This window comes from Lycorma delicatula, chromosome 1 (assembly GCF_047948215.1).
Source record: "Lycorma delicatula isolate Av1 chromosome 1, ASM4794821v1, whole genome shotgun sequence".
Taxonomy (NCBI): domain Eukaryota; kingdom Metazoa; phylum Arthropoda; class Insecta; order Hemiptera; family Fulgoridae; genus Lycorma; species Lycorma delicatula.
In genome coordinates, this window is record NC_134455.1 from 146465680 (window position 1) to 146493322 (window position 27643).

The window sequence follows — 27643 nt, forward strand, 5'->3', positions numbered from 1 at the left end:
CTAATATTTCCTTAACTTGACTTTTGGTGCAAGTGTACTTTTTATGTGTATTCTAAAAAAGGTCATTTTATTTATATTAGTAACCTAGCAAAAAAAGAAAAGATTTGTTTCAATTTTAGCCAGTATATCTCTAGTAAATTTTATTTGGTTTGGTTAAACTTTCATGGTGTGTGGTAAATCAGATCTCCTTGGTTATTCATTTGTCTGAACCTTGCCAATCCTAGTTGCAGTTTTATATATTTATTGATGTTGTAAAAGAAACTTACTCAAACAATTTTTATAGTTCCCTAATTTGCTTTGTAACAGATAGTGTTTATAGTTTTCATATATTACCCTTACAATAGCTTTTATCTTTATGGAATGTCGTTTCATATTATACTAATCATATTATAATCGCTAAATTATTTTCAATCAAGCTCTTCTTTCCTAACAAAGCATTAAATTATTTTTGTTTTTCTTCTTTGGCTTGCAGATCTTTATGTTTCTCTTTCTCAATTGAAAAAAAAAACTAAAACACCTATAAAATTGCAAAAAAAGAAAGCAATGAAATAGAATATCAAAGTACACTAAAATCTTGTTAAAATGTGTATTTGGGTATATTTAGTTGTTTTTATTAATTATTTAAGATTAAATTTTATAAATATGAAGAATTTTGTCACTTTATCTATTTTATTCATTTAGTGATTGATAAAATACTCTTAGGTTATCCATTTTTAAACATTTACATTTTCCCTCCATAATTAAATTCTTCTTTAAAAATGTGGTTTTGAGCCATAGTATTCAAGCAATATTTACGTAAAATGCTTGAATATGCATTAGTGTATTGTTTGTTCATTATATAATATATATATGATATTGAAGTTCCATTAAAAGATTGTAATTATAATATAAATTGTCTGTTTTTACGTGTGCTTGTGTCTGTATGTCTGTCTGTCCCCCCCCCCTCTCTCTCTCTCTGTGTGTGTGTGTGTGTGTGTGTGTGTGTATATATATATATATATATATATATATATACACATACAGACAATATACATACACAAAAACTTAGATCTATTTTTCCACATATTTAAAGTTACATATTTTTCCTATTGGTGAACCAGTTTTCTCACTCCATTAATAAAGAATGCTGCAGTCTTCTTTGATCCAAGACCTCACGGCATCCTTCAGTTCATCATCTTCTGCGAAATGAATTCCCTTATTATCCCTCATTAATTTAATTGTGAAAAAAGGAAAATTGCAAGGTGCCAAATATGGTGAATGTGTGAAAAGTGTTGTATAGGTTATAATTGCAACATCACAAGAACCTCAGTGGTAGCGTGCAATGTGTATAGCTTAGAATTACTTTGTTGAAGAATTGTTATTTCTGTAGGTTGTCTGAACATGACACACTTATCTACTAAGGTGTTTTAATGTCTATGAATTAAGTAAAATTTTCAGTCTACAAAGCTTTAATTTGTTCATTCTCCATATTTAGTTTACCAGCTTCTGATGTACAAAATTCTATTGCTAATATGCTTACATCTCTTTGATCAACAGTTTCATCATCATAAAATGTTACTACACTACAATGAATATGACTAATGTTACCTTTTTCTGCAGTTAAAAGTTCGATCACTGCATACTGTTTTAAATGAATTGACATAACAGGTGTACTTGACTCCATAAAAATCCCTGACAGAAAATAAGAGGGCATGGGTCAATGAGTTTTGGAATGTTTGTTGTCGAGGAATGAAACTACAAGATGGCAGCACCTTGTACTTTTGTCACTTTCTGCAGCATTTTGTTCTCACATCATATTCTAGTGTGCATTTCATTTTCAGATATCCCTCATATATAATTAGGATTTTTCCTTGAAGATAATTATTTTTTAGTAATTAAGTTTATATTTATCTTGTCACACACTTCAAAAGTTTTGTTACATTATTAAAAATAATTTTTTTTTTACTTTCAGTTGCTTCATCAATATAGTATATTGAATTATTTACAATATTAGAAATAGGCAATTAGGACTGTTAATTTTGTTTTTAATTTAGCTTTTGAAATATATATATACATTGCAAACATTTTGATATAATACCTTGCACTGTAAGTTTGCACCCCATTTTGTCAGTTTGGTTTGCTGTTTATTTTCAAAGTTATGTTTTCATGATATTTTTCTCACAGAAACTGGTACATTAATTGCTTTACGCTCTATCCAGTTTTTCTGAAGGATGTGATGTATCTAAAACATTTGAGATAATGTGAGGTACTGATCAGAGTTGCTTTTCCTACAAAATTATATTAATCTCTATAATGGACACAGTTGAACACACTTGCATTTTGATGGGCTTAGCAATACTAAGTTTTGGCAATACTACATTTAACTCTGTGAAGAAGGAATTGATAAACTGCTTTACTGTTCCTTTCACTAGTAATCCTGTCATGTTATGCTTGTTATTCTTGAGAATGGCTGTTCAGTCGTGACCTGTATGCATATTATGTCCCCTGCTGCTGTTCAGTTACATCTTGTAACGCCCATGTTATTTTTAGATTGTCTTACATTTAAGAATCTAATTTAATGAACTTAAATATTTAAATGATTGCTGAATCTAGCTTAAGAGTTTACATTGAAACTAAACCTTCTTAATTTTCAGCTGATAAAAATCTCAAGTCAGCTTGATTACAGAGAGAGATTGCATTAGTTTTTCCCATTCCCAGAGTAAATGAATTTCAAATAATTATTTTGTTAGACTAATCATCTGATACTATAATCTACAGTTTATTTTTTCTCGTTTACCATATTACTTCCAGTCTTGATGTTTTGTTGGTGTATTTTTGCTGTTATATTATGTATTAATTTAATTATATTTTTAATTTTATAATTTAAACCACTTAAGTGCAGAATATTGAGATAATACATATCTTACCTTAATTTTATCGTGAGACGCCCCTTTTGTCCCAGAAAACCCAGGCTACAGCTTCTTTTGTCTAGAAGATGATTAAATACATACTGCCATTAATTTGCTGCAGCAAAACAGTTTTCCTTGTTTGTGTCGGTTAACATCTTTAGCACCTCCCACACAACTTTTTATAGCCCAATTTTTCAGTCAGAACTTCATAAATCAAAGATTGTGAAATTCAGGAAACATTCATGTCACAAGATTGTGAAATTCAGGAAACATTCATGTCACAAGATACTTGTGACATAGTGAAGTGTCAGTTTTCTCTCAACTTTCTCAATCAAATCATTTGTTATCATCAATGTCTGGTTACTACGTTCTTAATCATGATTGTCTATTTGTCCTTGAAATGAACAGCACCGCAATCTTTCTTTAGTGCCACTCATAATATGGGTATTTAACTTAAAAGAGGCCCCATTACTCGGTAGTTTAAAATGCATATATTTGTGTAAAATGGATAAAATAATGTGAAAGATGTTGGTACAATTTGAGCTGGAGTGGAGAGGACCGTTTTGTATTGCCTATACATCTGAGTATTGACAACCTGGGTTGAGCATTGATTGGCTTATGAACAAGGTAATGGTGTAATTGTTTGTTAAAATGCGGGTAACTGTTGAAGAACATATATTCATAATGAAAACTTGAAAGACAAAATCTCATGTTGTGTGTTGGTGAAAGTTCAGGGAGAAATTTGAAAAGGAAGCACCAGTGAAAAGGGCTATTCAGAGATTAGTCAAAAAGTTTGTGAAACAGGTTCGGTGTTAGACTAGAAACATGCCTGACACAGGTCAGTTTTAATGATGCTGGGTAGTTACATGATCTCTTAAATCTTTATGGAGACTAAGCCAGAAAAGTAACATGTCACTAGGTACATCGTGGGCTGAAATTATCGGTGAGGAGAATGCTGAAATGTTATCTGTATTGAATGCAAGTTTTCGGTCAGCTAAATAATTCTGGTTATGCTAAATTTCACTACTGCCAATGGTTCTAGAACATCATTAGAGGAAACAGTGTAATTTCAGATGTAGTGTGGTTTCACCATGCTTCATCTAAGCGTTAATAAGGTATGTTAATAGTCAACTCCCAGATCTGGGAAAGTGAAAAGCTATACATTTTCTTTAAATCTCTCTTACACTCACAAAGAATAGTCAGTCATATGGTTTGTGGTTTCAAGGCAGTGAATAATAAGACCATTGTTTTTTGAAAAAAATTGGATGCTGTCGTCTACCAAGAAATTATCCATCTTATTGCAAGAGGATGAGCATGACTGCTGGTTGCAACAGGACAGCACCACTTGCTGTACAGCTCACTCTACTAATATGGAGGAAGTGCTACAGGATTTTTCATTGGAAGAATCATCTCTAAAGGATTGTGGCCACCAAGATCCCCAATCTGACTTCTTTCTATGGGGGTTACTTAATAAAATTGTTTATAGGAGCATTCCAAAAACCTTTCAGGAATTGAAAACAAACATTACCAATGAAATCCAGGAAATAGACAGGGTACAGTTCACAAGAATAGCCAGAACATGGTCAAACATCTTGACAAATACACAGAAGTGGATGGACAATTTTCAAAACATTCTGTAAATTATTATGCAAGTGTTTGCCAATAAACTATTATTTATTGATTAAAATAAGTGATGGGGCCTCTAAGTTGAACACTATTATTTGGCCTATAAACATCACAAATTTGCCTGTGGCCGCAGAATTGTTTTTTTGCTCTCAAAAGTGTCATTACTCCTAAATACTTCACACTTGGTGGGATCACGAGTTGTAGCACTCATTATAAATAAATGAATATAAATAATCATAATGACTAAAGTACTGTTGCTAACAACTAACATGACTGAAGTAACGCAGCTACGCAATTGTCATTTGTTTACATTACATATGCAGGTGGCAAATTCAAAATGTACTTACTTTAAACACATGCCGTATATGTATTTTTTTATTTTATAACTTGTGAGTGTTAACTATGGTACTCAACACCCCAGAGTTTACAAAAAATTTTTACTGTGAATCGCATCGATATTTACAAATAAAAATTCGATTATATTTTACTTTTATCCATAGAGCAAAGTTTAAATTAGAATAGAATAATAGAATTTACTTAAGTGTTAACATACAAAAATAATAATATTGGTTATTTTAATTATGTATTATGTTATGCTGTGGTTTATCCATTGTACTCCAAATTATTTACCAAACATTATGAACACCAAGGAAAATTCTTGTGAAAGAAGTAAATTTATCGAACTTTCACTGATGCATGTAGTACTAATTACATCCTAATATATATTTTTTTAGTTCAAAAACAACTTTAGTTTAGCAAAATGACTACAATTGTTCTTTGAAAAATTGGATAACAGTTGTCATTTAGTGCTGTTTATTGTACTGTACTATCAAGCTTAAGCGTTAGTACTATTTTATTCATTCTACAGTATCTTAAATTTAAACCAGTAAAGTTGTGTAAAACGATATTTTACATAACTTTACTAAAACTTATTTTTATAGCTTTATAGTCATAAAAGACTGACTTTTCGAAAACCGTTTGGTATCTTGAGTTATTTTACTGTTGTGGCATTTCTTTTTTCTAAGTAATTTTTTAAAAACAGTAATTCCATAGTATTATATATATGAAACACATATCTGACTATCTGTTTTATAAATTCTGATATCTCATCTTATCTTTTACAGTTTTTACCCTCGTGTCAACAAGTTGTTTCAAAGGAATAATTGGCCCACCAATCTGATTTACCTCATTCCAAGATTCTCCTATAAATCTCTCCTGCAGTTAATTATCTTAAGAGCTCTTCATTTTATATTGTTTTCTTTAAAAAAATCCCCATTTTTTTACACTACACACTGAAAAGTTTTACTATAATACTTTTTTTTTCAGTAATGCAAAAGCTGACAAATTCAGTTGAGAGCTGCAATGTATGTAATATGAATTTTTGCTTTATTGTTTGGGGGAAAAATATTCAGAATCATTGCTTGAATTGTTTATTGAATCAATTTTTGTTGATTGCTCAGTTATAATCACTATTTGATGTTAAGTTTTAAATCTGCTAAACTCATAGTTTTGTTAATTATAACATTTTTTTATGATTATAGTTAAAAACATTTGTTCCTTCTGTTTGTTCTCATTAAAATTGATTATAGAAAATGGTATAAACATCTAGTAAAGTTTATAAAGTAGTAATTTTATTGATTCTATTTTATTTATTTTTGTAATGGTAATGCATTGCAATATTTAATTCAAATAAATGGATGTAATGTACAAAATTATTCAAATGTACCTTCATAAAATTAGGAATTTTTTTAGGGGGGGGGGGACTAATATTTCCTTAACTTGACTTTTGGTGCAAGTGTACTTTTTATGTGTATTCTAAAAAAGGTCATTTTATTTATATTAGTAACCTAGCAAAAAAAGAAAAGATTTGTTTCAATTTTAGCCAGTATATCTCTAGTAAATTTTATTTGGTTTGGTTAAACTTTCATGGTGTGTGGTAAATCAGATCTCCTTGGTTATTCATTTGTCTGAACCTTGCCAATCCTAGTTGCAGTTTTATATATTTATTGATGTTGTAAAAGAAACTTACTCAAACAATTTTTATAGTTCCCTAATTTGCTTTGTAACAGATAGTGTTTATAGTTTTCATATATTACCCTTACAATAGCTTTTATCTTTATGGAATGTCGTTTCATATTATACTAATCATATTATAATCGCTAAATTATTTTCAATCAAGCTCTTCTTTCCTAACAAAGCATTAAATTATTTTTGTTTTTCTTCTTTGGCTTGCAGATCTTTATGTTTCTCTTTCTCAATTGAAAAAAAAAACTAAAACACCTATAAAATTGCAAAAAAAGAAAGCAATGAAATAGAATATCAAAGTACACTAAAATCTTGTTAAAATGTGTATTTGGGTATATTTAGTTGTTTTTATTAATTATTTAAGATTAAATTTTATAAATATGAAGAATTTTGTCACTTTATCTATTTTATTCATTTAGTGATTGATAAAATACTCTTAGGTTATCCATTTTTAAACATTTACATTTTCCCTCCATAATTAAATTCTTCTTTAAAAATGTGGTTTTGAGCCATAGTATTCAAGCAATATTTACGTAAAATGCTTGAATATGCATTAGTGTATTGTTTGTTCATTATATAATATATATATGATATTGAAGTTCCATTAAAAGATTGTAATTATAATATAAATTGTCTGTTTTTACGTGTGCTTGTGTCTGTATGTCTGTCTGTCCCCCCCCCTCTCTCTCTCTCTCTCTGTGTGTGTGTGTGTGTGTGTGTGTATATATATATATATATATATATACACATACAGACAATATACATACACAAAAACTTAGATCTATTTTTCCACATATTTAAAGTTACATATTTTTCCTATTGGTGAACCAGTTTTCTCACTCCATTAATAAAGAATGCTGCAGTCTTCTTTGATCCAAGACCTCACGGCATCCTTCAGTTCATCATCTTCTGCGAAATGAATTCCCTTATTATCCCTCATTAATTTAATTGTGAAAAAAGGAAAATTGCAAGGTGCCAAATATGGTGAATGTGTGAAAAGTGTTGTATAGGTTATAATTGCAACATCACAAGAACCTCAGTGGTAGCGTGCAATGTGTATAGCTTAGAATTACTTTGTTGAAGAATTGTTATTTCTGTAGGTTGTCTGAACATGACACACTTATCTACTAAGGTGTTTTAATGTCTATGAATTAAGTAAAATTTTCAGTCTACAAAGCTTTAATTTGTTCATTCTCCATATTTAGTTTACCAGCTTCTGATGTACAAAATTCTATTGCTAATATGCTTACATCTCTTTGATCAACAGTTTCATCATCATAAAATGTTACTACACTACAATGAATATGACTAATGTTACCTTTTTCTGCAGTTAAAAGTTCGATCACTGCATACTGTTTTAAATGAATTGACATAACAGGTGTACTTGACTCCATAAAAATCCCTGACAGAAAATAAGAGGGCATGGGTCAATGAGTTTTGGAATGTTTGTTGTCGAGGAATGAAACTACAAGATGGCAGCACCTTGTACTTTTGTCACTTTCTGCAGCATTTTGTTCTCCCATCATATTCTAGTGTGCATTTCATTTTCAGATATCCCTCATATATAATTAGGATTTTTCCTTGAAGATAATTATTTTTTAGTAATTAAGTTTATATTTATCTTGTCACACACTTCAAAAGTTTTGTTACATTATTAAAAATAATTTTTTTTTTACTTTCAGTTGCTTCATCAATATAGTATATTGAATTATTTACAATATTAGAAATAGGCAATTAGGACTGTTAATTTTGTTTTTAATTTAGCTTTTGAAATATATATATACATTGCAAACATTTTGATATAATACCTTGCACTGTAAGTTTGCACCCCATTTTGTCAGTTTGGTTTGCTGTTTATTTTCAAAGTTATGTTTTCATGATATTTTTCTCACAGAAACTGGTACATTAATTGCTTTACGCTCTATCCAGTTTTTCTGAAGGATGTGATGTATCTAAAACATTTGAGATAATGTGAGGTACTGATCAGAGTTGCTTTTCCTACAAAATTATATTAATCTCTATAATGGACACAGTTGAACACACTTGCATTTTGATGGGCTTAGCAATACTAAGTTTTGGCAATACTACATTTAACTCTGTGAAGAAGGAATTGATAAACTGCTTTACTGTTCCTTTCACTAGTAATCCTGTCATGTTATGCTTGTTATTCTTGAGAATGGCTGTTCAGTCGTGACCTGTATGCATATTATGTCCCCTGCTGCTGTTCAGTTACATCTTGTAACGCCCATGTTATTTTTAGATTGTCTTACATTTAAGAATCTAATTTAATGAACTTAAATATTTAAATGATTGCTGAATCTAGCTTAAGAGTTTACATTGAAACTAAACCTTCTTAATTTTCAGCTGATAAAAATCTCAAGTCAGCTTGATTACAGAGAGAGATTGCATTAGTTTTTCCCATTCCCAGAGTAAATGAATTTCAAATAATTATTTTGTTAGACTAATCATCTGATACTATAATCTACAGTTTATTTTTTCTCGTTTACCATATTACTTCCAGTCTTGATGTTTTGTTGGTGTATTTTTGCTGTTATATTATGTATTAATTTAATTATATTTTTAATTTTATAATTTAAACCACTTAAGTGCAGAATATTGAGATAATACATATCTTACCTTAATTTTATCGTGAGTATGCGGGATCAGCAAAAGTACTTTCTTGATAAAATTAAGGCAAAATACATCTTATTTCAATTTTGTGTACAGTGTGATTTATATTTTAGAATTTAAAATATAATTTAACAATACAGAGGAATAATATAAATCTTAATTAATTTCAGTAATTGTTATTATTTGTATTTCATTCTCTAATGTTTTGTTATCATTCTGGCTATCACTACTTTTTAATTGCAGCTCTAATTAAATAATGGTTGATCATGGAACCATCCCCCCAAATTCCAAAGTCATGACATCCTTCTCTTCCCAATGCTTCTTTTACTTTTCAAACTGCCCAGAATTATTAAGTAAAGTAAAAAGTGTTTTTTCTGCTCTTAAAATATATTCCAAATAAGCCAAATTAAACTATGAAATGACTTGTAGTGATGTGATCACATGACGCTGGTGGTTAAGTTAACAATAGTGAAAAGTTATATGTGGAATGTCAAAGTAAACTGGTATAGTTTATTTATTTTTGGTTGTTTTTTTTTAAAAGTATTTTCATTTTCTGAACTTATTTTCATGATTGTGGTATGACTTGACTGTAACAGAACTCAGCAAGAGGATTATGTAGATAACTATTTCTTGTTTTCTCTTAAGTCCATCAATTATTGTTAATTATGATTGTGCCAGCCTCCGTGATAGTAGTGGTAGTGCCTTTCATCTGGAGGTCCTGAGTTCAAATCCCAGTCAGGCATGGCATTTTCACACACACTACAAATTATTAATTTTATCTCTGAAGCAATACCTAACAATGGACCCAGTGGTTAAAAAAAAAAATTATGATCATCTGGACTAAGGCCATTGATTATAATGAATATACAGGTGTTCGGAAAGTTGCTGTGCACTGAAATTATGAAAGTGTAATGATGAAACTTTCTTAATTATTACTTTATACATTTAATTCATTAGTTTGTAGAAACCAATATTACAATAACTTATAAAAGATGTTGAAAATGACCTTCTCCAACATTGCCACAGTCAATTTGTTTTCAAACACTTTAACCTCATTGATCAGCTGTTTAACCTAGTTTAACTAGCTGTTGTACTGGAATTTCTCATACATGTACCATTATTATGGTTTTTTTAGTTTGTCAATCATGCATGGTCTATTGCGATACATTGCTTGTTTCACTGCCTCCCATAGAAACTAATTTGGGGGAGACAGATAGAGTGATCATGCAGGCCATAAACTCTTCAAAATGATTTATTCACCGAAGATATTTCACAAAAAAGTCATTGACCTGTTAGCTGTTGTGTGCGCTGTGGCATCATCATGTTGGAACCAACTGTGATTGATTTCCACTTCGGTTAATGACTAACGAAGTTTGTTAAAATGTCTCAGTAACGATCAGTATTAACTCTATTTTCAAAAAAAGAGCCCTCATCGCTTGTTCTACTCACACCGACCCAGATTCCGCTTCATGCAAAGATTGTTCATGTAATTCATGAGGGTTAGTTGTTGATCACAGTTGTGTATTTTGTGAATTAATTTAACCTTTCAGATGAAACCACACAATCATCTGTAAAAAATGTACTGTCAAGGATTCCTACAGAATTTTGGTCAATAAAACATTAAAACCATTGACAATAATTTCATCTTTTGGCATGATATGTAGGTTTCAGTCTTTGAACACACATTACTTTGTAGGAAAAAAGTTTCAGTTCTTTTCTAACAGCTTTATGTGCTGTAGCAAGTCTTACGCATTGTTTTTGACGGACTTTCAGCCATAGCATCTGAAATATCAAGCAGCTTCTGTTTGTTTAGTTGAGGTGGTCTTCCTCTTCGATCAGCATTTTCAATAGGACCTGTTGCTCAAAATTTTTCGATAAGAATTTGAACTGCATTGCAGTGAGAAACAAGAGTATTTAGAAACTCTTCAGAAAACTTGTGCTTCACTAAATCAGTATGCTTTTCACCTTTATGAAACGCATGTCAACAGGATAAAAACATTCCTTTATCAAAAGAACCATTACGTTTCTATTGATTTTGATAAACGACACAACTCAAAACAAGATGAAGCATGTTCAATCACAACTCGACAACTGATGTCTTGATTTATTATTGAGCAATGCCCAAGGACCCCACAAGGCAACCAACATAACACCGAAAGAAAGAATGCACCACATAATTGTAAAGCATACTGCACAGCGACTTTCCAAACGCACTCTATAATCTAGTTGAAACATAAAATACTAACCATCTTTTGTCATGGTAATAAAATTGTCAGTGATTTAAGATTATTTTTCAAAACAAACTAAACAAACTACAATTATTATTCTTTTTTATTATAAGGTATGCTGTAATATTATATTGTAAACTTATAGTTTTTATTTATTTCTGTTGGTCTTAAATTGACTATTTTGTTTAATAAAATTCTTTTTTCATAAAAATTCAAAATAGAATAGTAAGCCAATTCACAGAGCTTGTTAACTTACCAGGTTTTACTTATAAGAATTATGTTGTGATTTTCAAGATTTTCCAACCTCTATATACAGTAAAATCGTGCTAGTCCGGACTTGACGGCACTGCACCTAGTCCAGATTACCTGGAGGATATTAGACGCATTGATGGGAGTTTTGTTTATTGTTCCATTATTTGAATAATTGATAAATTCTCAGTTTATTATACATAACAGTAAATAGTGTGGAATTGGTAATTGTAGCTATTAAAATTACTGTAGTTAATTAAAATTTTTTCTTATGTAATTAGTATACATATAAAGTTTGAGGTGTATGGATCTTCAGTTGAATAACACAGATTGCAAAGAACATTAAACTTAGAAAACATAAAACAAAAAATTTGTAAAAATCTTCATATAATACATCTTATATTTCAGTTAAATATCATGAATATTTTTATATTTTAAATTTGAAAAGCGCTTTCGGGCTGCGGGATCGTGTAAACACTTTAACTTTAAAGGTTTGGAAGATGACATTTCTTCTTGCCTCTCGAAGTAGGTAATTAATCTCTCCAATATTTTCACAGATTCAGAATGATTTGGGCAAGTTTTACGTCTTCTACAATTCCATCGTCTGAGGTATCATTTTAGCTAATTTGTGAGGATGACGCCAAACAAGTTTTCACAATCTCATCTTCATTCAAGATCTCATCCCCAATGTTATTATCGCATATTACCCTTATGGTGATGTCATCATTTACTGTTGAACAGCCTTCCAAATCTCTGAAACAACTGAACAAAGTTTTCATCAGTGTTGCTGTCTTCATCACTTAAATTAGACGCAGTGAGTGGTTCCTCCATTGGGACGTCTGGCCAAATGTTTTCTCAGCTTTTCATTAGAGTCTGTTTGGTAATTTCCCCCAAGCTGCGGCACAAAAATAAATTTCTGTTTTTACATTAATTGTTTTAAAAATTTCTGTAAGATAAAAGTTTCTTGTTCAAACACTGAAGTTATCAATTTCTTTTTATATCCACCTCTTCGAAGCATCTATTACTGCTTGGTCGAGGAGATGTATGAGAGCACTTACATTTGGTGGTAGAAATTTGATGTAGATATTACCAGATCTCAGCTGTTCTGCTGGATGACATGTAGCATTGTCAATGAACAAAACAGCCCTTTCTTCTAATGCCTTTTCTCTCAAATATTTGATGACTGAGAGAACAAATGTGTAGTGAAACCAATTTTTAGAAATATCTGAACTCATCCACGCTGATTTTTGGGACGTGTACTTCATGTTAATATTTTTAGTGCACACGGTTTTTCTTTTTCCTGTTCAGCCTCTGGGAATTACTGTTCAGGTATTCCTTCAGAGTATGATATGTATGAGTATAAATGAAGTGTGTGTACAGTCTTGTACAGTAGTGTCTTGTACAGTCCCAGTTCAACCATTCCTGAGATGAGATGTGGGGTTAATTGAAACTCATCCACCAAAGAACACTGGTATCCACTCTAGTATTCAAATCTGTACAAAAGTAACTGCCTTTACTAGGCAGTTAATAACGCTGGAACTTTTGACTTCCAAATCAGCTGATTTGGGAAGACGCATTCACCACTAGACCAACCCGGTAGATGGTACACGTGGTCTAGCAGATTTCCCTATAACCAACAAAACCAATTTTAGTCATCCTGATCCGTTATTGCATAACAGAAGTGTCTTTCTTTGCTAGATTTATGGCCTTCTGCTAAAGATTGAAGTTTTGAGACCATTGTTTTTTTTTCGGTAGCATGCTACACTGTCAGTAGAAAGACCACCACAGAGTTTTAATATACGTATACCTACCACTTCGTTCTTTCTACCTTGCTATCCAGCCATCACTAGTAGTAAATGACAGTTGACCTCTTAATTTTTTGTTGAGAATTAAAGCTTTTGATTGCAGTAACGTCCCTAAGATTGGAACCCCCCTTGTTCACATTCCTGATAAAACCACACATACAAAGCTTTGTCCAAATGCTCATGTTTAGATTTTTTTATTGTAACCCTATTTCCTAAAGAGTCTTTAGCAACCATTTTCACACAAACGTTTTCAGTAGCCTCTCTATTTTTTTCCCAATCGGAATGTTTGCTTTGCAACTCCTAATTCGAGGGCTATGTTTTTAAACTTTCCTTTGTCAACACTGTTAAGTGCATGCATTTTTCTTGCATATAAACTGTTACACTTTTTCTTTTTGTCGCCATTTTTAGTTTCAAAAATGCAAAACACGCTGTACGTAAGAATACTGATACAAATGAACAAATAAACAAAAGTGTGATACCAATTTAACTGTACTGTAACTATGACTATGACTATGAATGATCAAATTCAACTGAGATCTAAAATTGTTGAAAACCAGTACACGAGTAAATATAAATGTGAATTATTTATTTTGGCTAATGACTCACATCCGCCAATACAGAGTAGTATAGCATACTATAGTAATGTCACGTGGGCCTAATTGTAAACAAAAGTAGTTAGTCATCTTATTGGTGCTTCAAAAAGTCTACTTTCTTTTTCCTTCAAATGTGTGTTTTCAGAAACTTCTTTATGACTCATAAAGATCGGATCGGGAGGATCGGTCCAGATTAGTGCAATTTTACTGTATTGTAATCATTGCAATTACATTTTTGTTATCCATATTTCTGCATTTTGTTTGCATTTGTGTGTAAAGTTTAATGTTTCTGAGAATGCTTTTGTAGATATCTAATATCTTAGCACTGTTGTGAATTTACTAGTAATGTTTGTTGTTAGTGTTTCATTTTAGGTAGCCGAGTTAATTATAGTTATTATAAAATAATCCTGTGTTAATATACTTATTTTGTTATTTTTCAATTAGGCACCCTAGGAATTCATGTTATTCTCATGCTGTTACTTTAAATTTTTGTAATATTAACATCTACTAATGATAAATAAATAAAAAAAAAAACTTAAAAGTATTACCCACTTTATTATAGTAAAACTGTATAATGAAAACAAATAATTTTGTTAAAACGTTTTTAATGTTTATTTGATATCAGATTTTTTTTAATTTTGTGAATATGATTTTTGCGTCTACAGTTTTGTCTGTAAAGAATCAAATAAAATATGAATATAAGCAAGGAGCATTAGACATCAAACATGTGATTTTTCGGAAAAATTCATACCACTCTGTAACTTGCCATGATGTAACCGATGAAAACTAATGTTTCTAACGAAAATGGAATACGAATCAGGTTTTGTAAGGGGGTAAATATTGCATTTAGCTTATCTGAAAATCACTTGAAAAAAATGTCAGGAAAAGGTTTTGTAATTGCTGAACTTACAGATTGAGATGTTTTAGGTAACTGCCGCATAATTAGATCACATACAATAAGCAAAAAACATGGAAAAATAAACCTGACTTTTGAAACTTTGTAGCTTTTTTATTTTTTCTCAAAACTTCAAATTTTGGAGGAAAGTAGCTTATAACATCCAGCTTGAGAGTACTTTTTGGACAACATTAGAGCTAGTTTTCTCCAAAATTGAAGTGTTTTTAGAAAAAAATAAAAAGTTACCGTTTTAAATGTATGTCTCTTTTTTGCATATTGTATGTGACCTAATTAATATGCAATAGTTATCTAAAATGTCTCAATTTATAGGTTAAGTGATTACCTAACACGTTTTCGTATGACTTTTTTTGTAAAGTAATCTCTGGCTGAGTCATATGTGACATTTTTGCCAGTCTCATGGCATTTTTTCAATTTTACCCTTTCTCCCTTTCTGAAACCTGATTCTTGTTACTTTTTTGTTAGAAACATTAGTTTTTCATCAGTTACATCAACATGCCAATTACAGAATGGTACAATTTTTTTCAAAATCTGTTTAATGCTTCTGTTGAAACATAGATATAGATTTCATTGAAAATTTTAATTAATTTTAATCAGGAATTATCTCAATAGATAGAAAAATATTAAGTCTGAATTTATGTTTACTAATTTCAAGTAATTGCTGTTTAGGAAGTCTTTTTTGCATATAAATGACATTAAAAGATATTAAAGAACTCTAATACATAAAAAAATATTTAATTGATCTCGTATTAAATAAAGCACAATTTCATTTTTTAGTAGTCTCAGTTTGATACACTGACAGTTAAATTATGTGGAATTATTAGTTTGAAAAAATGTATAAATTTGTATTTACATTTTTGTAGAAGATATTTGAAATAAAAATGCATTGCTTTTGTGCATTCTTGTTTGCCTAACATAATGACAGTACACAAAGTTGATCAAAACACCTGAAGGGTGTTTTTTATTTTTAGTTTTTTTATTTTTATTTTTTTACTAATAATTAGTATGTATATATGGTGTGCGACTAACTTAATAAATAATGTAAAGATAAGGATGGAAGAGGGGAGGGTACTGAGAGAGGGCGCCAACTTACAGTTCTCCCACCTGGAGTCCCGCCAGAGAGTTCCCATCAGTCAACGCAGACTCTTCCTGACAAGAAGCCATCGCCTTTGCAGCCTGTTGCGCCTAGTCCAGCCCCTGCTGCTCCTACCCTAGCGCCAGCCCCTGCTCCCTCATCAACATCTGTATCTACCCCAGCACCTGGACCTGGTCCTGGCCCTGGTGTAGCAACTGGCACTAGTACTGGGAAAGGAAAGAAGGCTAGATACCACCAGCTTCAGCAACGCGGAGGAGCAGGGGCTTCAGCACCGCCAAATGCTACACCACCTTTCAGCTCTAACTTCCAGATAGATACTAACCACACAAGTATGTAATCATAATTATAACAAATTACTAATTTGTGTATATTATTATTAAATAGCTTAATATCCTCTTTATGTAGCTTACTGGTAAATAATGAATTCCAAGTTGTAAACAAATTTGTAACTTTACTATTATAAGTCGAAAAAATGATTCTAAATGCTAAATCAGGTAAAGTATGATTAATAGTAATGAGATAATTTAATGTTTGTAATGGATTATTGATTTAAAAATACCAGAGATTAAATCATTAAGTTATCTTAATGAACAGTTAAGTAAAAATATTTAAAAACATATCGCAATTTCTTTTGCAGGTAACACCATTTGCGCCTTAAACACTACTTATGTAGTAGTGTTTTTGGTGTATGTTGTAATATAACCATGGGCTTTTTTTAAATAGAAGTTGTGGTTTTTTTAAAATTACAGGTGACCATATTTCAGCTAAAAAAAATAAAAATGGTGACCTTTTTGTTAATTAAAATGATTCTGGTCAGAAGAGTGAAGCAGTGTATTACACTGGATCATTCTACATAGGTAGTAGAGCTGCTAATGCATAACATGATATATTTCTGTTTTCCTTTGGATGTTTCACAAGAAATCATCCACTATGGTTGCATTACCATATAATCTGATTGAGCAGCCTAATTTTATGCCACATGAGAAGCTTTATCTAATTATAATTAAATGGCTATTGGTCCCATTTTGTTATTTAAATACACATTTTATGTTACAATTCTCGACATGGAAGTGTAAGAATTTTTAATTTTTGGTATTTCGTGACAGATTTGCTACAGGTGCAGCAGATTGATTGTAATTCTTTCTTTTAAGTTAATTGTATAACGTATATAATTTATTGGTAAAAAAATATTTTTGGTTATAAAATTGTTTAGTTAATCCTTTGAGAACTTGTACATTTTTTTATTTGAATCATAAAATTATATAAAATTCTGTTTTTTGGAAAGTCAAAAGTTTTTGATATGTTTGTTTAAACACTAATTTTGATGGGTTCAGTAAAAATTACATTCTTTCATTTTTAATTAATAATTTTTTGATTATTATTATTATATATATATATATTTTTTTAATAATCTGTTTGGTAAATTCATAAATTATCTAATACTTTTATATAGTTTTTAATTCTTTCTCTTCCTTTATGAACAGCTCTATTATATACTTTATGTATGAAGAGTTCTTTAATTCTACAGTCACTTAATCTTTTCAAATCATTTTTACTTAGACATCTAAAACTAATAATAATCGTATGTTCTAATTCCCAGTGGAAATTGTATCTATTGAGTTTGTATATATATATATATATATATATATATATATATATATACACATATGTATATATATATACATATGTATTAGTAATTGTAACTATAACTAGTAATTTAATAATACAAACTAAATAACGAGTTATTTTTAAAGCAAGTCTAAATATCTGATGAAATTGTGACTGAAAACAATTAAAATGATTTACTTAATGATAACTTAAATTTTGTTGAAATCTTATTAACTGTAATAACATGGTATTTTGTATCAGAGGACTAAAATAAGATCTTTTTAAGTATTTTCTGTTTCTCATGATACTTGTACACAACTACAGTTGTGTACTTTCATGTCATGCAGTGCACCAGCCAGATCTAAATTTGTGTAAAAACAATCTGTAAAGACATGAAGACCATCTATTTCCATGTGCTTGTTTTAATTTGTTTATCAGGTGTAGTACTAATCTGCCTATGTGTTGCCATTCCATTTGATCTGTAGTAATTTTTCCAAAATAAGGCTTTAAGGGAAAAATTTATCCTGTACTTGATTCAGGTAGCACAAAAACTTTTATTTCCCATTTAATGGACTTGTCCTTATTCTACACTATGAACAGTATTTTCCGCTTATACCCTCACTGTACTCTCATCCACACTTTGTTTTTAGGTACATAATAATCTACAATTTTTCTATCTAGATATACAGTGGCGAAAAATTAATCCAAACACAGTAATTTTAACAGAAAATGTTATTTTTAAAAAAGAAAAAAAAATGTTTAATAGTTTATGTCCTCCTTTGTTTTTGATTATCTCATTAATCCTCTAGTATTAATTCCACTAACATAGAACAATGATTGTTGATATCTACATCTTGAAACTAAACCTGTATCACTGAACTGATAAGGTCACTTGTTGTGCTGCAGTGTGAAATTCTTTTTCTGGTGGTATTCTTTTCACACTAGCAGTGTGAAAAGAATACCACGATCAACAACAAACAGTACAGCAAAGTTGAAGCTGGTAAGATTAAATTTTAACTCAGCCTGGATACATAAGGAATAGCAAAAATGCAGGGAAAACCAAAGTTGCACTTAGTTTAAGAGTCAGACAATAGGTTTTAGTATTATCCAGATGAAACGAACAATGATGTTTGTGGCCTTTATTATTTTTCTTTAAAAAATTTATCAAATATGTGAAAAATGTAAAAGTTATAATCAGGATTTTTTAAATATGTTGTTAATTTTAACATTTAACAGTCTTTAACAATTTGTTGATCAAGAAACTACATACTAAACTACTACAGTTGATTTAGGTTTTGTCAATTTTTTTCCAGAATATACTGAAAATATGATTACTTGTAGGTTAATGTAACTGGTACCTTGTGTATCAGTTTATTATACTGATTAATTATATACTTGGAGAATACTTTTGTTATTTTTTTACATTACATGAGGTGTGTTTTTAAAATAAGGTCTGTTTTGAAACGAAAGCAAAACTAAAGAATATGATCAAACTTTATTACTTACATAAAAATTGCATTTATTTATTACTTTTCTTCTTAACTACCTTCAACATATTTTTCATAGTATTTCACCAGCTTCTTCATTCCCTTTTCAACAAATTCCACCGTAAGTGACATAACCCAAGCAGTAACGTTTGTGATGCAAGCCAATGTTTAAGAGGAAGAAAAAAAATAGTCTTGGAGCTAAGTCAGGGCTATAGGGTTGATGATTGAAGATTTTCCAACAAAATTTTTCCAATCACCTCACTGTGATTTGCTGTTTACGTCCCATGTATAGGGAGAAAATTCAAACACTCCTTACTTCATAAACACGTCTTGTACATTCACTTACCAGTCAAAATGCTAATTTATATGTAGAATTAGCTACTTGATCAATATCATCTTAATTTTTTTATGAATTAGATTATTTTGTTTGTGTGTGAGTGTGTCACACAAGTTGTGGCATGCTTTTATACATACACTGGTTTAAATGTTTCTATGATTATGTAAGTACTAATAATCAACTGATTTGAACAAGTAGGGAATTAATACTGTTTCCTTCTAAAATCTTATTGTGGGTAAGCACAATTAATTGATTGGTAGTGTTAGATCAAGATAAATAGAACTAAAATTAAATGATTATGTTCTAGTTAAAAAAAAAATTACTGGCTAAAAGTACTTTATTTTTATTCTAAATATAATTAAAAATTTAGAATTTATCGATTGTAATTTTCTTATTGATTGTTTTCAGTGGGATTTGGAGCTGATGGTAGTGGAGCTGGTTATACCAGTGGTGGCCCAGCTCCAGCATTCTCATCTTGCATGGAAATAGATTCTGAGACGGATAGCAACCATGACACTGCTCTAACATTGGCTTGTGCAGGTGGTCATGAAGAACTCGTTGAATTACTTTTATCTCGGGGAGCTGACATTGGTATGTTAATTTATATGCTGTTAATTAATTTATTTTTTTTTTATTTAACTAAGCAAAGATTTTTTTTTAATTATGGTTATTGATGAAGTTAATGTGTAATATGAGTCATAACACCAACATTTTGATGGGGTAGGCAGATGTCACTTTTTCCATCAGTAGTGAGTAATATTAGCGGTAAGAATTGGCAGCAGTAGAGCTCGATTAAAAGGGACTACCCAACCACCCCACAATTATATATAGTTTAACACTGTATCTGCAGGCTAACTGAAAAATTAAGAGATAAGTGGCACGTTTTTGAAAGATTTTTAAGGTTTTTGATGCTCGAAAGGACTACAGAGGTTGTTTAGTGTAGAATAGTAGCCTGGGTGGCTTCGGACTTGTTTAGGTGCTTTTCCACAAGAGTAGGTGCATTTGGCAATCGTGCCCGGTTGTTGTTTGGTATGTTGGGTTGATTTGTAATTTTGGTTTCTTTAGTAGGGAAGGTCAAAACTGTGATGTTGCAAACAGTTTTTGATGGTATGAGTTTATGAGATTAATGTTTTTTTATAGCTCAATTTGTAAATTTTTATTGGTTATCACTTTTTGATTCTGTTTAGGTGAGTTTGAAAAATATCATTTGTTAGTTGATGGGTTTTAACACTGATGGAAATATCTTTCAAGGTATTTGCATCGGTGCCATCCTGATAGAGGCTATACTAATGACTGAAATATGTAATCAGTTATTATGGTCTAGAAGATGACCTCCAGTAAAGCCCATCAAGACTAGGAACAGAGGGAGTGGTATGACGACCGAGATTGTCACAATGTGGGTGTCACATCCCCAATGGGGTCAGGATGTCAAATGAAATCAATTTTTTTTTGTTGTGCAATAAACCATAGGGTGAGCAGCATAAAACCAAATCCATAATGAAACCGCCAACCAACACTATTTATGAAAGACTCTCACACAATTAACATGGCTAGTGGATGTATTTATTGATTACTGCTGCCGTTTGTCAGGTGGTTTCATCTCAGTGGTGTATAAGTTTTGTTGCAGTGCATTATTGTGATTGCAGCTGTGTTTGTGTAAAATGCCTTATTCAATCTAGGAAAGGATAGCTACAGTTGAGTCCTATATACTTTATGGATCGTATGAAGAACCACGTCAAGTATTCGTGGAAAAATCTCTGAATGCCTGTATCCCAGCGAAGAGTAGCATACACAATTTAGTTAAAAAATTGCATATAACATGTTTGATTTCAAATGCAAAATCAAATAGACAACTTTCTGTTAGGACTCCACAGACCATTGCTGATATTGAAAGGAGAATTACTGCAGGCCAAAAAAATTCACTACGCAAGTTATTCCAACAGTCTGGTGTTAAATACACATCTTGTCATAAAATTTTTAAGAATTAAAACGACAATACCTCGTTACAAGTGTGCAACAAGTGAAGGAGACAGACAATGAGCTGTCAGCAGAGGATGGTGGCCTCCACATTTCCCAGAGTTGGTTACTTATGATTTTTTCCATTGCAGCTACTTAAAGGAGAGAATTTATGCATCTAACCCCCACAATATTGATGAACTGAAAGTGAACATTCAACAAGAAATCAAAGCAGTTGGCAACAATGTTTTGCATCAGACAACTTAAGTATGATCAGTCGAGCACAAAAGTAATCGATGTTCAAGGTTGTCATTTTGAACATCTTTTTTAACAATAAGGTAAATAAATATAACATTTAAATTATGTTTTATGTTTTTCTTACTTAATTTACCCATATCATTCGTAAAATTTCATTCCATTATAACCTACCGATTCTGCAGCGGTTACATGTTATGGTTTTGGTTTTATGTTGCTCACCCTGTAAAAGTGTAGTAAGCTGATTTCTTTACACTTTCTTTTTGCTCATTTATAAACAGAAAATAAAAAATTGTAGTACAGTATTTTAGTACTGGAACATCATTCGTCATATTGAAAAGTGGTTATCAAGAACCTATAAAGACATGAGAATATAGGCTGTAACACATGACAAAGGCAATGCCTTTGTGATGTGTTATTTTTCAAGGTTTGTTTTTCATTTATATGAAAAACCTTGCATAAACATTCATGTGTTCACATACACACAAATACGCACAATCTGTAAAGTAGAATTTGAATGATTTAATTAGTGTATGATGTACACCATTTTCAGTTCAGTCACAGACACATAATATATTATATCAACCATCTTCTTAAATCCTTTTTTAATTTATCAGTATGTTGGATGTTCAAAATCTCTTAAATTAAAAGATTTTAATAGCAAGACTAACCAATTTCATATTTTGCATTTTGTGTGAAATACAATTCATAATTAAATTTAATGTGCGAGTAGTGATATTTCCAGGAATGGAAGTATCTAAATTCAAGCACCTAAAAATTTTGTTAAAAAATCTTCATTTCTTTTGTTAATTACACCAAAACTGTTAATGATTTTCAAAAATTTTGTCTATTATTTATTTTAAACAATGTATTAGATGAAGGATTCACCATCTAACATGTACATTTTACATCTCACCCACTATATCCTATTTTCTAACTAGAGTCAGTGAGCCAAATTTCTTACTTTCATCTGAAAGTGTGTATTTTGAGTGAATATCAATCTCATTTTTCTTATCTCTATGTATGATGGTAGTTGTGTGCTATATTTCGTAAGACGGGGATGTTTGTATTATAATACAAATATAGATCAATGTACTAGCAGTACCCTAAGAAGGTATTTAACAATGTTAATTTATCCGTATAATTCAGTATATGAGGAGGACCTATGTCTTACTCGGAGAGCAAAAATAATTTCATACAAAATAAGATCATATTTTGAAATCATAAAATCTCATTTGAATGTTGTACAATACTAAAGCTAAGTTGGTAAAGTAGTGATAATGTTTTTTTTCATTGGAGGAAAATTTTATTTATTTTGTCCATAGAGATTTTTCTTTAATGTGGTAGAAGAGCATTCCAGTTAGAAAATAAAGTGAATTACATTGACAAATTTGCAACTCTTAGTGAATAGAATAGCTTTTGAAAATATGTGAAAGTAAAAGTTAAGTGCCAGTTGTCAGGCTTGTTTAACACAGTATTAGAATAATTTTTCTTTTGGAATCATATCATTTTAATTGAGTACATTGGTTATCAGTTTATTGTAAAAATAATTTTTTATCAGTTGGTTAATGTTATTACTTTTCCAAAGATTGATCAGATATTTATAAATGTATAAAATTATTCTGTTAATTGGAATCCCTGTCAGCTTCTGATATTTTGCCCCCAGTATAAAATGAAAAAGTATAAAATTATAGAAAAATGCTTGGAAGAAAATATGCAGCCTCTGGACATGACAAAAGATGAAGGCTGAATGCTGATAGATGAATGTGTAAATGTCTATGAATGTGTGAATGCCTCAACAATGGAGGCTTCAAGGAAAAATGGGTGAATATTATGGTGATATTTGTGAAAAAAATCATACCAGTAATAACAAAGTAGTGTGCTTTACTAAATCTTTTACTGTACATCTAACAGAAAGCTGAAGACTTTCGTGAACATTGTAAGAGGTTTATTAGTGAGCTAGTATAAAACAGCAGGCAGTCTCAGTTGTGGATGAATTTAAAAGAAAAAAAAAGTTTATTTAGTTGCAGTATAATTACCTGTGTAAACAATTACATATCAAACATTTTAATAAGTTAAAAATATGTTTTAAATATAAACTTAACATGTCCAATAAAAATTTATTTTAATATTTTTTATTTAATTCACACTTATTTATGTAATATTAACACTTATTCACATAAGTGTTAATATTACAATGGGAATAAAATACTTATTGTATTTGGTGAGTTAATCTGTATGAGTAAATACAGTTTTGGTTAGCTAACTTATCTTTATGATACATATTTATATAATACCACTATTACTTATTACATTTTTAGAATTTTTTTAGATGTAATCTTAAAACTGAATTTGTGATGCAAACTTAAAAGAAATATTATTTTATAATATTATATTATGCAGTCTTTTGGTTATTGTCATCATAAATCTAGTGTCCCATTTTGATCACAATAAACAATGAGTCTACCACTATTTATGCGGATTGAAAATATTAATAAAAATGACTTTTAAAAGAGATGCCATATTAAAATTGTGTTAATGAATTTTTAGGATTTTTAAAATCTTAAAAATATGTTATGTTATGTTTATGTATCCTAAAATTATCATATGTTTAAAATATTAAACGTATGATAATATTTTAAGTTTTGTCCAAATATTTAATTTTTATGTGGTATACAAGTTATTCACTTGTGTAGTAAAAATATAAATAGTTAATGATGTTTTATTTCAATAATATGAGTTTATAATTGATAGGAATGTCATTTTAGCAAGACCAGAGCTTAATATAATGATCAGCTTTGCTGATTGATGATATTGATAAACTCACTACCTACTGACCGACCAATCTTTTCAGTTAACTCGGTCTACAAGCTGCCTGGTGCTGGCTTTGCTTTTATTGAGCTTGAAACTTTATTTACAAGAACTCATTGTGGGGTTCATCAAGGACCTCATCATGGGTGATTTCTACTGTCAAAGAACTGCTTCAACTTTTTGAGACTGATAATAGTGGAACACAACTTGAATCGTGGACTGATATCAGAATTATGCAACTTAAGGACAATATTTTTTAGGATTCGTTAGAATAAGTGTAATTTTATTATGAGTGTGTTAAAATGATAATTTTTTCCTTATTTTTTAGAGCATAGAGATAAAAAAGGATTTACACCACTTATTCTCGCAGCTACTGCAGGTCATGAGAAAGTTGTGGAAATTCTAATGAACCATTCAGCTGACATGGAAGCACAATCAGAACGAACTAAGGACACTCCTCTTTCTCTAGCTTGTTCAGGAGGTCGTTATGAGGTAAAACTATAAGTAGATATTGTATCATAGTGTTTCTTACTTGAAAATGGTTTAGATTGTTTGAAAATAACAAGAATCCTAACACAAAGTTTGGCTTGCTAATAAAGCCCAAAACATCATCGCAGTTATTTTATTCCAACAATGTACTTTAAACATTTTAATGTGTAGGACAACCAAAGTTAGATGTTAACTTTCAACTGCCATAACCTAAATAACCTAAAGAGTGGATGGATTGGCCTTCACTAGATGCTGATGAACCAATAATGAAGAAGAAGAGGAAGAAAACTGCATGGTCCAAAATGCTCTTGGAAATAAGATATGATGGATTCAATAATTGGCTTCAAAAGATGACCATAAAACAAGTCCTGATATGTCTTAGTCAAAAATGCGCAAATGCATCATCTGCAAAAAGTGTTCTGAACCTGTTATCCCAGATCACATGGAGGACATTCATATGATAAATTAAAATATATATAAAACAATTATGCTGTAATTGTAAATTTGTACTAATTTGTATGCTTTTTCATAAACTCTGTTATTTATTGCATTTTTAGTTATAGTTATTTATTTGTTTTAAAATATTGTGAAATTTTTAACTAATAATTCTTTTTTCAAATTTAATTTTTTTTTTCTTTATCTTTTATTTACTGTAATATTGATAATCCTGTTTTATAAAAAAAAAACAAAATTACATTACATGTTTATGATCTTTTATTGCGTGAACATCCTTAAAACACATGATGGCATTAGCTGATTGATGCCTCACCTAAATCCTAAAAGTATCATTGAATGACTTCAGATTTAAAAAAAAAAATTTTCCTGTTTCTACTTTTTTTCTGGCATATAGAAAAAAATTAAGTCAAATAAAAGTAATGGTGGAGTTAAGATCAAGGAACAAATCTAGCAGTTTTAAGTTGCTTTCCTGTAGTTTGGAATTGGATTTTTTATAATTTTTTTTATTAATAGTCACTAGTACTGTCATAATATCGAGAATTAAACTTTTGAATATTATTGCAATTTGGAAATCACTTTTTCTAATTTCAAGAACATTTCTCAATTTTCTTTTTTATAAGTCCTGGTTTTGTTTTATATTAAATAGATAAATGGTTGGGTTTTCAAAAATGATTTTAGATGGTTAGGTTGTCTACATAGGCTGTTTTTATTTTTTGGGGGGGCCAAAAATTCTAATTCAATTATGTGAGTATTCAGATGAAAATGTATACTGATGTGTTTCCAAATCTTAACTATTTGAAGAAGCAATTAGCAGTGTATCAATTGCATTGAAGTGCGTTGATAAAGACAATTGTTTTTATCACCACTGCAAAGCCAACCACTGCAGCTACCACTGCAAAGACAGTGTCTTTGCAGTGGTAGCTGCTATTATCCAACTAAATAACTTAATTGAAATGCAGTGCTATTTAATTTTGCTCATAAAAAGTTGACTCAGTTTTATAGTAGAAGTAATATTAGTATTGGATAAGGCTTTGGACATTTAGTTGGTGTGTTTGTGTTTGCGCACATGTGTGCATGCGTGTGTGTGAGTGAGTATGTGCGCATGCATGCATGTATGCACCCATGCTTATGTGATAAGTGTTAAACTTCTTTATCAGTGATATTTATTTTAATCATTTCACAGGTGGTAGAGTTATTACTTAATCGAGGAGCAAATAAAGAACATCGCAATGTGTCTGATTACACTCCACTTAGCCTTGCTGCTTCTGGTGGTTATGTTAATATTATTAAGTTACTATTAACTCATGGAGCAGAGATCAATTCCCGAACTGGCTCAAAATTAGGAATTTCACCCCTTATGCTAGCTGCCATGAATGGACACACAGGTAAAATAAATAGAAAAAACTAATTAATGCTTTTATATATTTTACTAATTTGTCTTTTTTCCTTTATCAAGGCACCACTTTGTCTTAAGATCAGGATTTCTTTTATGTATCAGAAAAAAGAGTGATTTTATAATGCCATGAATTGTGGATGTATTTAAAATCTTATGAAAATAACACTGATAAATATAATTTTTGTTTTCCAATGCGATAGATGATCTTAAACTGTTTTTTTATGCTGAAAACGAATATGAACTCAGAATCTTTCTATCGCCCACTATTTTTGAAAAATTGTTTAATTTTTATTAAAGGATTTTTTCATTTTTCAATGTGTAATTAGCATTTCAAGCTCCTATATTGTATCTTGTTAGCTCATTTTTTAATATTTAATTTTGTTAATATAATTTGTAAGCTATAAATAAACAATACCAGACAAAGAATTAAATCATATCATAGACACATATTATGACATCATATCTAATACTGAAGAGTGAGCCGTCATGAACAAGAGTAATCATGTCTGTGCAGGTCAAAACATGTACCTGAAAACACAGCTGTGTTGTGTGTATTAAGCACTGGATTTAGGAATGAATTAATTTTGTTCAGTCTTATTGCTGTCTTAAGTTTCTTAACAGTGCAGTGTCATAATGCCTTAAAATTGTGTAATATTATGGATGCCTTTTGTTATGTATGTGGTAAGTTTACACAAAAATCAAATAGAAAAATATACTTTTAATAAAAAAAGCATATCATTTGTACTTTCAGTGTAAAATTGTTGATCAGGATAAGGGCTCCTCATATAGTATGC

General features: G+C 30.4%; 1 protein-coding gene across 5 annotated transcripts in view; it reads left to right on the forward strand.

Annotated features, from left to right (window-relative positions):
• The window catches only part of mask (multiple ankyrin repeats single KH domain), a 233708-nt gene that overhangs the window by 115265 nt on the left and 90800 nt on the right, over window positions 1-27643 (forward strand). For 4 of the 5 annotated variants that reach the window (XM_075363965.1, XM_075363982.1, XM_075363991.1 and 1 more), the window contains 4 exons: window positions 16006-16383; window positions 19895-20077; window positions 24837-25000; window positions 26637-26838. In XM_075363965.1, the coding sequence (XP_075220080.1) occupies window positions 16006-16383; window positions 19895-20077; window positions 24837-25000; window positions 26637-26838 (927 nt within the window). The remainder of the gene's footprint in view (window positions 1-16005; window positions 16384-19894; window positions 20078-24836; window positions 25001-26636; window positions 26839-27643) is intronic. The other variant, XM_075363999.1, reaches the window with a different exon arrangement.